This window comes from Pangasianodon hypophthalmus, chromosome 22 (assembly GCF_027358585.1).
Source record: "Pangasianodon hypophthalmus isolate fPanHyp1 chromosome 22, fPanHyp1.pri, whole genome shotgun sequence".
Taxonomy (NCBI): domain Eukaryota; kingdom Metazoa; phylum Chordata; class Actinopteri; order Siluriformes; family Pangasiidae; genus Pangasianodon; species Pangasianodon hypophthalmus.
The window spans coordinates 838,334-853,333 of NC_069731.1; the positions used below are offsets into that span (position 1 = coordinate 838,334).

Consider the following 15,000-nt stretch of genomic DNA (forward strand, 5'->3'; position numbering starts at 1 on the left):
TTTTAATAAAGAACAAAAATTTTGTATGAGTGTTTGATAACTGATGGACTTTTTTGCTAATCCAAGATCAATATCTGGTCCTTTCTTTTAGTATAATTATGATGTAAACAGAATGTTGGATGAGATCTCAGACTGTAAGGCTCCTCTGCTAAAGTCTGGACCCCGGCAAGATTTTCCACACTACTCCTTAAATCTCCCTGGGGGATTTGGAGGGGAAATAAATTGTTAGCCATGTGCGATGCTAGTGCGCGTCAGTCTGCAGTGCTTCCTCTACGTTACAGATTTACTGTCATATATAGATGCAGGTGTCTATATATGTGATGGAGGTTGCATACGTGGGCCGGGAGGAACACACCTGCATCTCCGAGTGTGCTACCTTCAACCTCTGACCTCTGGAGGGGCGTTTGGTTCTTTCTTTGAGGGACAGATCACACATGGCACACAACATCAGCATCAGCGCAATCAGTGCTATTACAGTGACTAGTGACTAGCGCTGCACTCTTGTAGCACTGGGAATCAATCAGCGCTGATTTTCACCTAGCTTAAGTGTGTATGAAGTGTGTAGACGTTACGAGGAAAGGCCCTTGACGGCGGAGAGCAGGAGGGGAAAAAGAGAGAAGAAAAAAAACAAGAGCAGAAACACAGAAACAGGTAGCCACATCAATACAACAAGCAGGAGAGGAAGAAAAGGAAAAGAGAAATGTTGAGAGAAGTGAGTGAGTTAGCAAAGAGTTTACATCCATTAAACTAACTGTGGAGGAAAATCGAACATCAATGTGCTTTAACGTTATTGTAAATATTGTAAGTGTTTCAATGTACATCCATTTTCATAACCATTTCTAGCATACCTAGGCGAATGTAGCAAGTAACTCGTAGCTAGTAATTAGCATCATGCGAAATCCTTTCACTCTCCTTTCAAACTGTTTATCATTAAATACACTGTTATATGTCATTTATGACACTGTAGATACACTGTTTTGTCAGCCATTTTGAATTCAGAAGACCAAAATAACCTCATGAGTTTGTGCTTCAGACATGTGAAGATGAACTGAGAGAAGGAGAACGCCGTTGCTAGGCAATTTGAGAACAACTTTAACACTGAGCATAAGCTAGCTAAATGACTGGGGCTAGTTCGCTAGCACATAGCTGTTAAAAACATCAACATTTACCTCAGATGTGTTGGAAAATTACTAAAAAAACACTTGTAAAATACTCTGTTTGAGTAATAGTGATTTAGCTAGCATGTAGCCTTTCACACAGCCCATGTGAAGACACAGTGACAGTGGAAACAAGCTGGAATTGTCGAGAACATCAGCATTTACCTCACATTGTATAAAAAAACATCCATATGAATAAAATTATACTGTTAGCTACATTAGCAAAGCAAAATGTGAACACCAAATATGTCCACACACACACACACACACACACACACACACAAAGGCTGCAGCTGGTCGATCTGTAAGGAAAGATCCGGAAGCTCTTGAAATGTTCTAACAGAGACGTTTCAAAATAGAAAGAGAACTTGAAAAAGAATATGCTAAGAATGATGGGGGGAGAGAGAGAGAGAGAGAGAGAGAGAGAGATCAGTCTCAGTGAAGGAGGCGTGGCCTCTGTATCTGTCAGTCTCAGTGAAGGAGGCGTGGCCTCTGTATCTGTCAGTCTCAGTGAAGGAGGCGTGGTCTTTATATATGTCAGTCTCAGTGAAGGAGGCGTGGCCTTTATATATGTCAGTCTCAGTGAAGGAAGCGTGGCCTTTATATATGTCAGTCTCAGTGAAGGAGGCGTTGTCTCTGTGTCAGTCTCAGTGAAGGAGGCGTGGCCTTTATATATGTCAGTCTCAGTGAAGGAGGCGTTGTCTCTGTGTCAGTCTCAGTGAAGGAGGCGTGGCCTTTATATATGTCAGTCTCAGTGAAGGAGGCGTGGCCTTTATATATGTCAGTCTCAGTGAAGGAGGCGTGGCCTTTATATATGTCAGTCTCAGTGAAGGAGGCGTTGTCTCTGTGTCAGTCTCAGTGAAGGAGGCGTGGCCTTTATATATGTCAGTCTCAGTGAAGGAGGCGTGGCCTTTATATATGTCAGTCTCAGTGAAGGAGGCGTGGCCTGTATATCTGTCAGTCTCAGTGAAGGAGGCGTTGTCTCTGTGTCAGTCTCGGTGAAGGAGGCGTGGCCTCAGTGTCTGTCAGTCTCGGTGAAGGAGGCGTGGCCTCAGTGTCTGTCAGTCTCGGTGAAGGAGGCGTGGCCTCAGTGTCTGTCAGTCTCAGTGAAGGAGGCGTGGCCTCAGTGTCTGTCAGTCTCAGTGAAGGAGGCGTGGCCTCCTGCTGCAGTGAAATCCTCCGTTTCTGTAATACCGAGGAGTGAGAATGCTGATTGATTTAACGCGTGTTGTCACTTGATGAAGATGATTCGATAATGCCCTTTTAATAGGGTGGCCAGACGTTCTCTTTTTCCAGGCCACGTCCTCTTTTTAAGGATTAAAATATCCTTAAAAATTAAAATATCCATCCAGCCGGGATTTATAAAACTCATTATAGTATCTGACCCAGACACAACAATGTGACGCTGAATATATGGCAAGAAGTCTAATGAAAAGACATTTTAGTGAAAATTTAGGTTGATTGAATTTGTACTCAAATCACCGTGACACAAATTTTCCTAAAGCAGATTTGTTGATTTTATTTGTAGTGATTGAGGATGTGCAGTACTGAACAAAAGTCTTAGGCACAAGCAAAGAAATGCTGTAGAGCAAAGACACCTTCAAAAATAATGAAATTAAATGTTTCTACATTTAAAAAATCCTATAAAGAGCAGTAAACAGTAATAAATGAAACAAAGTCAATATTTAATGTGACGATCCTTCACTTTAAATAAAATAAACAGTATCTGAGGTGCAGTGTGTGCAGTTTTATAAGGAAATGAGCTGGAAGTGTTACTGAGCATCTTGCAGAAGCAGCCACAGTTCTTCTGGAGACTTTGACTGTCGACTCGCTTCTTATTTCTGCAGCGAAACCCAGCAGCCTTCATTATGTTTTTATCTGAAAAGTGTCTCTTATGGAATCTGCTGCTTTCTTTACTGACATACAAACATTTGTCTGTAACGTTTCATTTTGTGCTGGAAAACTAATGTTTGGAATCTAAAATGTTTTTGTACTGAATCAATAATGTAGAAGCCAGAAAATAAACATCTATAACAAAGTTTGTACTAAAAAAATACTAGCTAGATGGTTAATCTGACAGTATTTTCTGTCAGGATGTTTAAATCATATTCATAAATGCTTACTAAATTCTTTGCTAATGCTAGTCAGCTGGTTATCTTGTGCTAACTTCTGACAGAATTTTTAAGTCATATTCATAAATACTTATGATATTCACAGCTAATGCTAGCTAGATAGTTAACCTGACAGGAATTCTGACAGGATTTTCATCATAATCAATGATATGGCTAGCTAACATAAGCTAACCTCACTGGATTTCTGACCGAATCTTCATCTTAATCACTGCTATGGCTAGCTAACTTGCTAACGTAAGCTAAAATGACAGGATTCTGACAGGATTTTCAAGTCATATTCATAAATACTTATGATATTCACTGCTAATGCTAGCTATATAGTTAACCTGACAGGATTTCTGACAGGATTTTTTAAGTCATGTTATTAATTGTTTACAATATTCACTGCTAATGCTAGCTAGATGGTTAACCTGACATTATTTTCTGTCAAGATGATAAAATCTTATAGTCATAAATGCTTACTGAAGTCTTTGCTAATGCTAGTCAGCTGGTTATCCTGCGCTAACCAACCTGACAGGATTTCTGACAGAAATTAAATCGTATTTAGTGCTATGGTTAGTTGGTTGGTTAACATGAGCTAACCTGACAGGATTTTTAATTCGTATTCATAGAAATTCACACCTCGATATCTAGCTAGCTAGCTAGATTCCAGATAACAGCTAACTTTACTCTTTATTTTATTACACAATTTTCTGAATGTTGCTCTCAGCCATTTATCAGATATAAGAAGAAGAAGAAGAAGAAGAAGAAAAAGAAGAATATCAGATGTATTATTTACATGATGTACACATACAATATGCAGTGCATTATGGGTAATATAATGGTATGAATATTAAAATATTAAACTTCTAGCTAAAAAATATTCTACATGTTTTAGAATTTGAGACATTTTTAATGACTTGTGTTATGATAATAATGAGCAGCAAAGGATGAAGGACAGAGTCTATATCACATAGAGAAAAGATAAATATATTAATTATGCAAAGTGTTTGTGTTTGTGTGTGTGTGTGTGTGTGTGTGTGTGTGTGTTAAAGACCAAGAGAGAGGTCGTGTTACCTAAAACGACGCTGACTATTTAATATTTTACCAGAGTGAGAAAATGAGCCTTCATTTGTCCTTGTCTGCCCTTGGACAGATTTAACAGACACACACACTCACACTCACACACACACTCACACACACACACACACACACACATTCACACTCACACTCACACACACACACACACATTGGCGTTTCGCAGATGGAGCAGAGTGTGGATGAACCTGCGTCACTGCAGGCTGAAAACAGAGCAGTGATGGAAAGTCAGTCGTGGTAACGACGGCTTCTCTTTCTTTTTCCTTTCTTTTTTCTTTCATCTCTCCATCTCTCTTCTCTCGTCTTTCAGATTCTGCATCACATTTTCTCCTCTTTTCTTTTTTTAATGATTGTTTAGAGCGTAACATCATAACTGTAAATTTAGCAGTAAGCAGTAGATTATAGATTCTGAATGTGTTTATTTACTACAGTAAATATTTACTACAGTTTATTTTATTATTTTTTAATTATATGTCACTGTGAATTTGTAGAATTTGATTAAAACAATATAAGGTCATTTATTCATTCATGAAATAATAACCCTCCTGTCAATAACACTTTGTTTTCCCCAGGAAACCTGCCCCAGATTTGGCCACGCCCCCTCGTCATTATTTTTTTAATTGGGTCTGGTTTATTCACACCTGCTCCTTGTAATTAGTCTCCCTAGATCTCGTTAGTTTATCTTAACGTCTCGAATCCACACTATGCTCTATATTTATACACTAATTCATGAAACATGTAGCTAAATAACGGTGTCTTCATGTTGCTTTGTTTGAAAAAAATGCCAAACACACAGCCAGAAAAATTATCCTTTCCACTGAAGGAACCATTTCAGGACTCCAGAACCATTTTTTTTTATGAACTTAGAGCCTCTTTCACGCTCAAATACTAAACAATCTGTTTGTAAATTAATAACAGTGATGTTCAGGGTTATAATAATCTTAATACATTATCGCTTCTATAGTAACAGCAGATTAAAAACGTGTGTAATCATTGTTTTCTGTAAAGAGAAATGTGTTTATTTAACATTTAGGGAAGGAGTCTCCAGTGTCAGCGCTTTGTAACAATCAGAGGTAAAGATGTAACTTTAAGTTCTTCAGGACAGAGGAGTTTACGCTTCTTTGCGGTTTCTCGGTAAAATGCGTAACAAGCTGCGTTTTTTATCTTATTAACTTCAAGAGAGAATAAAGAGGCTGCTGAGGGAACGACTGTTTACAGCTGCTATAACGTAAGTGACAACAGGAACTAACTTGTTTCACGAACGTTAAACATAACTATAAACATAAACAGATAAAAAATGTGACAATGAAAAATTGTAATGGTTGTCAATTTGCTGTGGTATAAGAGGAATAAAAAACCTTGAGGTGGTGACTGTAACTCAACTTCATCACACCACCACATCGTGGATTATTTTCCTATAACAGCACGACAGTGTTACTGGAGTGATGGATTCCTTACTTTCTATTGATTTATTATTATTATTATTTAGCTTCTTGTTATTTCTTTCATTTAATGAATAATAAAAGGGACATTTTCCATCAAAGTTTTGTACATCTATCATCAAGAATATTTATTGTTTATATGCAGTAAAAAAAGTAATTTACATATACAGTGTAAATTTACAGTAATAACTAAATTGACGTTAGTGTAAAATAATATATTACTGTATTTTCTTTTTACATGATTGTTTTCTTGAAGTGTGAAATTACAGAATTATTCAGTAAGTACAGTGTTGCAGTTAATTGTCAGTAATTTACAGCCTTCTAGTAATAATGCAATTATAAAGCTTTATGTGCGTGTCAGGTTTTTAGCAGCTTTTAGCTTTTAGCTTTTAGCGTTTAGCGGTGTGTGACGTCTCAGGAGCCGACTGGGGAATCCTGAGCTCCTGGATTTAAAAGCTTTTATAGTGCGTATCGACTGAACCGCTAATGGCCAGCTAGTTCTAATAAAAACACCGGGGCTTGGATCGGACGAGGTTTCATCCGGCTGTGAAGAAAAGAGCTGACACAGTGAAAAGCTGACACGAGGTTCTCGTTTAACAGAGCTGCTTACTGTCTGAGTTACTAAGTGTGCGTCACTTATGCAGTAAGTAGCTCTGTAGCTACTCGTTGCTAGCCAAGATATTAGCGAGCTAATGAACTCCACTCCACTACTGACTCTGGGGAAAAAGAAAAATCCTAAAAGTTTGACATTTAACAACTTTAAACTCACTTTAGTCACCACTCAGGCTGTTATACAGTGTCTCTAATCAGTGATCAGAGTCTCACGTCAGCTAATGTTTGCTAAATTCTTCTCTAGCAGAGCTAAATACTCCATTTTGAATGCATTGCATGAGTGCTGTAAGATTTATAATTGATTAGTATCCGACACCTAAACCCTGTTCTAATGAGGCTACTTAGGTCTCAAAATCTTCATGTTTTTCCTTATGTAGTGTAATAACCAAACTCAACATGATAAAATAAAAAACTGGTAACGTTTTTACGTAAAATGTCACAATCATTGCAGCTAGGATGTTGTTAATAGCTAGCTAGCAAAAAAAATTAAAAGTTCTTCGTCTTTCATGCACTGTGGCTCATTTTCTTCTTTCCTGTTCACAAGAGCATTTTATTGCGTCTCTCGACTCTCCTATGAAACTATTTTATTGTATTTACTAACTTTATTATGATTCATTTTTGTGTAACTTTGTAATTAGAGGTGAAATGATATGAAAGGTTGTCAGAATGTAGAGTATAATCACAAAACAGGACTGACAACAAATCTCTCATGTCCTGTTGACTCTTCAGCTTTAACAGACGAATCACACAAAAGCCTGATGGCAGGTGTGTGTGTGTGTGTGTGTGTGTGGAAATAAGAGATGGAGTGAATGGGATGCCACTAATGTCAGGCATTTTTTATAAACGCTTTCATTTCACCGGGTCAATGACGATGACATTACGGTAATGTAAATATGATTTATAAAAAGGATGATTCATGTTCATTAGAGAAACTAAAACGCTCCGAGCCACATAAAGCTCCACGTTTGAAAAACCCACTTTAGCACTGTTTCTCTATTGTTCCTCTTACAATAAACGTTTACCATGGATCATTTTCATCCAAGCAGAACAGTGCTATTTAATCCTTGCCATCTTCTCTTGTAACATAAGATAGATAGATAGATAGATAGACAGATTACTTTATTAATCCCAGAGGGAAATTCACAGATAACAGCAGCAATCTGCAATCCGTAGAGAGTATAAGCAAGAGTATTCAGAATAATAAAAAATAAACATAAACATAGTCAGTACAAAATTATAAAATATAATACTGGATATAAAGTGAGTATAGCCTTGCGTAGGAGAGAGAGAGAGAGAGAGAGAGAGAGGACAAACATGAGAAAAGTTTTAAAGTGACCATTTTCTTATTCTATCTTTCTTCCTTCTTTATTTGCAAACATGCAGTAAAAGTGTTCGTCTCCTGTTTATAGCCATTAAACAAGGATGCTGTAGTTACAGGACATGGACATGCGCAATTTCTATTTCTGATGCTGTTATTTCCAGAAAATGTATATTGATAACATGTGATGAGGAAGAGAAATGATGTTTTTCAGTGATATTCTGTTCATTTTAACAGCAAGATCCTCTAAACTCCGCTCCTCACAGGTGTGTATCTTTGGATCGGATTATATAACGTGTCCGTAATTGGAAACAGCCCAAACACTTCATTCAAACTCTGCAGTTTAAATAAAATTCAGTCAAATCTTTGCATTTAAACACAGCCATTGAAATGTTGTCTGTGCAAAGTGCTTTTTTAATTCAAATAGACATTTTCTGTTTCCAAAAACGTTTCCTGTTAAAATCTGCTTGTCCAGAGAGTCTCCTCTCTAACATACACTGCCCTCGTTCACGATTTTATCTGTATTTAAAAAAAATTTACAGCCTTCGCCTTTTCATCAGGAGATTGGATCCAAGGAAGCAAAACTGGCCATGCTGTTTGGGTGGGAGGGGCATACTCTCTCTCTCCCCTGTCAATCACAGCGACACTAGCCAATCATAGGTGTCTGTGAGCTCATGTATGTGGAAGAGGGCAGATAGCGCTAACCTCTGAGTGTGTTACGCCGCTCTGTAACACAGCACGAGCAGCAAATACGAAAAGATGCGTTCTCGGGAGAGTTAGCTAGTGAACAGGAAGTGAGAAATGACCAAATTGGGGAGAACCATGGGCAAAAATGTAAGAAAAAAAAAGTGTAAATGTGTGAGATGTGTGGAAATACGCTAATAATAATATTTACATCCAGAGCGATTAGAGAAAACGTAAATAAGTGAAACAAAGCACATATAAAATCTGCCATGATTCCTAACCTAAAAGACTAAAGAGACTAGCACTCAGAAAGGGTACTAAGGGTACAGGAACTGTGCCATGCCTGGTCACTGGGGTGGTACCATGGAAAGGTACCATAGAAAGGTACCATAGAAAGGTGCACGTGGTGAACCTTTAATGCATTAAACTAATTACTGTCCATTTATGTATCTTAAATCTTTATTTTTACAAGGTACACTCCATCTACATTTGCAGCTGAAAGATACATAAAGGTACTAAACATAAAAGCAACAAGGAAAGGTACACTTTAGTACCCTTTTTTCTGAGAGTGTACAAGCGATACAGCTGTAACGGAATAGTTACAGCAATAATACAAACTACGTTCAGAACGACACTCCAAAGCAAGAACATTAACGAGGTTTTATCGTGGAAAGGAAGGATTTTAGTTCTTCGATGAAACAATGGAGACACTGGGCTTTCCGAAGTGATAAAGCATAAAGAAATATATCACACACACACACACACACACACACAGTGTTATCACAGTGAGATAAGACACACTTCTGAGTGGTCAGGGGAAGTGTGTGTGTGTGTGTGTGTGTGTGTGGAGAGCCGTGTTGTCCAGGACACAGTAAAACCCTCAGTGTGACAGAGAGCTTCTTTATCGCTTACTGTAAAGCAGGACAATACGGCTATTGTGGAAATCCGGCCGAGCGGGAAACTCCGTCACTGCGGCATTCATCGCTCGCCTGGATGAAACATGCAGCATTCTAATGCCATGACATGATGGAGGGATTAAAGATGGACAGAATGAATCCCTCTCTCTCTCTCTCTCTCTCTCTCTCTCTCTGTATAACACAACTGCAGCAGCTGATTCACATGTTTACCAGACAACATACAGGGTGTGGCACTTATATATATATATATATATATATATATATATATATATATATATATATATATATATATGTAAACACACACACACACACACACACACACACATACACACACACACACATCCAGAACTGTGCATGAAAAGTAAGAAACAGATCAGAACAGAGATTAAGAGTTCAAAAGTAAAAACAGATGATTGATCATGTTCAAGCCTGTTATTAGTCATTAACAATTAATTATTAAATCACTCTTTTATTTATTTTTTATATCTTTTATAAGAAACTCAGATACACAGAGGCACACAGACAGACAGACAGACAGACAGGTGAAGGTTATTTGGTGAGAAATAACTCATACAAAGTGTGTAATTATGTTTTGGCACCCTGTAGGGATCAATGAGTTTCACGCTGAACTACATACATGGGTTTATTGTGTTTATAATAAATGTTGAATGTAGAGTACACACTGATATTCGGTTTTGTTATTTATATATGATATATACTGTACACTCTACATGAGCTTTTTTATGAGTAAAATTGTTTTTTAAGAATTCGATTTCAGAGATTTACTTTCTGTGGGTCTGTGTGTGTCCCAGGCGAGGCATGAGCGATAAGGTGCACTGTACTTATTGTAGCAGCAGCAGCAACATGACAAAAATGTATGTAATATTATAATACTGTAATATGTGAAATGTTCACTATTATCACAGTGACAAAGCGACAGAAGAATGTTCCTCTTCTACGTACGTGCACGACACAGAGCCGCAATTTCAGCTACAATTTCAGCGAGCAGCATTGAAATTCAGATTTTTCTCAGTTCTAGGCAAATTAGATAAGAAGCTGTGAAGCTACAAATCCAGAGGATTGTCTTGAATGATTCCATGGACCGCATGTGGTCCGACGTTTCTTCAGTTCCCCGTTCACAGCTACTATAGCTACTACCGTTTCTCAACTAAAAAAATGTTAAAAAAAAACATGGACAGGCCACGCCCACAAAAGCGACAACCAGAGCGGTCGCTATACACAGCCACAGGAGACTACAAGCAACAAGAGCAATTTATTTTCTGCTAGTGAGAACATAGAGTTAGAAAATGTTCTTCAGTTTTCCCTTTGTGAGAACCTTTAAAGGCTCTCATGTTTCTGGAACACTCAAGGGGTCCAGGTAGAACCTTTTTAAGAAGATAAGAACCCTTAATTATCCAAAGAACCCTTAAAAAACTTAATGAACTAGTCAAGAGCCAATTTTTCTAAGATTACACCAAGTACCAAGAGCTAAATTTTAAACGATTAACTCCTGACAGGTTCTAGATATTAAGAAGAAAATAAAAAGCAATAATTTGGCGTTTATAGCGCACACTTACTCGCTCGCTTAATACACACACACACTCACACACACACTCTTAGAAATAAGGGCTCTTCAAGGGTTCTTTAAGTTCGTCAACTAAGGGTTCATTGGAAAATTAAGGATTATTAGCTTCCCAAAAAAGGGTTTTGCTTGAAACTCTTTCTGATAAGAAAACACTTTTTCTACGTAGATTGTAGGAAAACTCCTTAAGTGCACTAAAATTTTCAAGCGTTTATATTTAAAAGTATTTAACAAGGAACAGGAAAGAAACGGGGAAAAAAAAAGGAAAAAGGAAAGCTTTTAACATTCATACACTTGTTAGTGTGAGTAGGGTTGATGATTATTTTCCTACAACACAACAGCACCCAGAATGCACTCTGACGTTTGTTGGAAATCGTGAATGGGCGTGGCCTTTTTATGACACGCCTCCTGAGAGCGTCCGTAGAGATAACTTGTTTCCGTGCCACTGAGCTGCCGTGACTCAGGGTGCCAATATATAAGGAGAAGCTCTGTATGAATTTTGTCTCACCTTGCCCTGCGTAGATTATGATTAATGATGCTGTTTATCCAGCATACAGTCACTCACCATGTGTGATGCACAGCAGCAGCAGCGGGAGCCACATCACCTGGACTGCAGTCATCTTCACCCAGGAGAGGGACACACACATATACACACTCTCACACACACTCTCTCACACACACACACGCGCTGTTGGAGATCAGAGGGTCTCTCTGTGTGTGTCCCACGATGCAGCAGTGGATTTCAGAAGGAGCCGGATCCCTCACAGAGGAAGTCTCTTCAGTGTTTAGTAATGCAGTGTTCACTTTCTCCACGTGGTCCTGAAGTGTTGCTTTAATTCACTTCCCAGCTGTTTACTTCTGTTAGCAATGCAACCTTCAGTTTCCACAATCATAAAGTGTTCACTACAACTCAGTAAAGGAGCGTTCACTTCAGCGATGCTCTTCACTCGGCTTGTGAATCCAGAATATTTTTTTTTCGCGATGATGTGACTCTTTCTTTTGTTAGCGTTGTGTTGCTAGCCTATCTATAACATAGCTATTTTTTTAAAAAGAAAAATTCTCTGATCAAAAATCAATCTTTACACTTTACACTTCACAGCTTTCCTTGTTTGTAATGGAAGACTTGAACTTTTTGAGGTTTGTGATGTTTAAGAGAAAGAGAAAGTCTGTGATGAGTGCATAGCGTGGAAGACGAGCGATCGGCAATGACGAGCGTGACAGAGAGGAAAAGCCGACTGACCTGAGAAGATGACGAAGATGACGAAGATGAAGCTGATGAAGATGAAGCTGATGAAGATGTAGAAGATGTCGCACAGTGACTGATTGAGAATGGAAGATTGGAAGCGTGGATCGCACAACTTTTTTTTTTCTTACGCGTCTTTGGTTTCACGTAGCCGATACATTCCAGTGAAGTTCTTACTCTTATTATTATTATTACTATTTATTATTATTATTATTGCTCTATGAAAATGGACGATGAGTGGACGAGACCTACATGAAGATCTAGACGTGTGAGGATTGTTAAATTTTAAGCTCATGGAAATCTGCATGGACGTAGACGGACATAAATATTTAATCTGTCCTTATCTTTTTTTTTTTTTTTTTTTTTTAATGAGTATAGATAGTGTGTTCAGGTCACACAGATTACAGTAAGGCCCCTTCTTCTTCTTCTTCTTCTTCAGTGGTCCACCTCCGCAGCTTCAGTTATCCTTCATGCCAGATGGTCATATGGTGCAAGCGTGGATGATTCACAAAAATAAAAATAAATGCTTCTCTTTCAATCAGAAATCATTTATCAAGTAGAAGAAAAAAAAATTCTACAGTGCACATTATTAATTATGCATTCAGTTCAGCAGAAGCTACATTCCATCATCTGAATCACTGAGTCAAAACTGCATGTGTTGCAAAAAATAAAAAATAAATAAATAAATGCAGTGCGTCCTTCAGTTCTTCAGGGCTTCATGCTGCCTACCTCGCACACTGTGCATGTGGATTTGGGACAGAGCCGCAGGATCTCTCTCTCTCTCTCTCTCTCTCTCTCTCTCTCTCTCTCTCTCCTTCTCCCACCGAAGCTCCTCTTTTTATCCCTTAAAAATCCGTTGCTTTATTAATGCAGGAGTAATTTATTTTTCTCTAAATCGCTTATTTCTTCCTTGAATGAAGCCAGTGTGCGCATTTCCAAAGATCCGGACGGAGGAGGGATGGCATGATGCGAGGGAAGGAAGGATACAGCACTGACTGAGAGAGAGAGAGAGAGAGAGAGAGAGGGAGAGAGAGAGAGGTGGAGGGAGGTGGAGAGGGTGGGGGAGGAGTGATGCATTGCAGCAGTGGGCTGGAAAACACATGAGCAGATGTTAAAAAAAAAAAAAAAAAACCTGCAATATGTCCGTCTGTTTCACGCTCTGTATTTCAGCACTGTCTCTGCCAAATATCAGCACCACAACAAACCGGAAATCCGGTATATATCCACTTAAAGAGAAGCAGGATCAAAGTAAACACATAATCTCAAAATCTCTAAATGTGAAGGGCGTATAATAATAATAATAATAATAATAATAATAATAATAATAATAATAATAAACAATGGGACTGATTCACATGACAAAACCCTCATTATAATGGACTACAGGTTTCACCAGCAGGGGGAGACATTCTCATGTTTTTTTTAACCCTTGTTGTACGCATGCGCATTACAGCTACAATACTCGCTCTTTTCAGATCTATGGGTGTCATTGGCTGGAGTAAATGAATATTTACATCTTTTTTTCCCTTTACAATTCCAATTGGCATAAGAAAAAAAAAGCATGTAAAATGTAAAACAAGGCTAGTAATATGTAATGTATGAAGATGTGTACATTAAATTCAGGAGTTATGAGCCGTATAGATTGTATAGAACGTCTCTGTGTGCTGTAGCTTTACAGTTTCCCTTCACTGGAACTAAGAGGCTGAAACCTGTTCCAGCATGACAATGCCCCTGTGCACAAAGCGAGCTCCATGAAGACATGGTGTGTGAAGGTTGGAGTGGAAGAACTCGAGTGTCCTGCACAGAGCCCTGACCTCAACCCCACTGAACACCTTTGGGATGAACTGGAACACCGACTGAACCCCAGACCTCCTCGACATCCCAACATCAGCGCCTGACCTCACTAATGCTCTTGTAGCTGAATGAACACAAATCCCCACAGCCACGCTCCAACATCTAGTGGAAAGACTTCGCAGAGGAGTGGAGCTCATTATAACAGCAAACACACGGGGAATAAATCTGGAGTGAGACGTTCAACAAGGACACGTGGGTGTGATGGTCAGGGGTGCACATACTTTTGGACATATAGTGTTGCTAGGACTTTCATTAGAACATCATTCTCAGTTTTTCTAGTGACATTTTTCTAAACCTGTTGTTTGTTTGATTATTTTTCTGGATTAAAATCTCCTTCACTGCTCTGTGTCTGATATGTTACCTGAAGTTTTTGCATGTTTTTTTTTTATTATTTATTTTGATTTTGGATTTAATCTTCTGGTCTGTTTGCTCTGTGGACTCACATCCAGCTCTGTGCAGGACCCATGACAAATAGCTAACAACAAACTAAAGAAATCCAGTGTTATGCCTGTAGATAATGAATATTGTTCATGTAAAATAAAGAGTTTGACCAGTGTTACCGGTTGGTTTGTTGTGGGCGGTGGGGTTAGAGTGTAGCCTGCTTCTGTGGTAGCTAAACTAAATTAGCTTGTTCCTCTTAATTGCACAGTGATGAAATGAAATTTCCCAGAAATGTTGTCGCATCTTAGCTATGCCACTGTTTATTAGGCCATGTGTCAGGATCTGCAAGCAAGATAATATTTTTGCTCACCTTTAAAAATCATCCAATATTTGCTTTTGTTCATCTAAATACACCAGTAATCATTAGTTGAACCTGGAATTAATCAGAAAGTAAACTAAAGTGTCTGATTATTATCTGATGCCTTAAAATAACAAAATCTGATCTATATATTTTTTTTTGTTACAGTACAAACTTATAATCAGTTTTCTGCATTTCTGTATGAAATGATGTGATTCGATTCTGTAAGCTGACGTATTTTCT

At 38.3% G+C, this 15,000-nt stretch overlaps 1 protein-coding gene across 1 annotated transcript in view; it reads right to left on the reverse strand.

Moving 5' to 3' along the window:
* The window catches only part of scn1ba (sodium channel, voltage-gated, type I, beta a), a 21,529-nt gene extending 8,363 nt beyond the window's left edge, over window positions 1-13,166 (reverse strand). The window contains exon 1 of the mRNA XM_053227918.1: window positions 11,487-13,166. Coding sequence (XP_053083893.1) covers window positions 11,487-11,568 — 82 coding nt within the window. The 5' untranslated portion in view covers window positions 11,569-13,166. The remainder of the gene's footprint in view (window positions 1-11,486) is intronic.
* Between the last annotated feature and the right edge of the window lie 1,834 nt (window positions 13,167-15,000).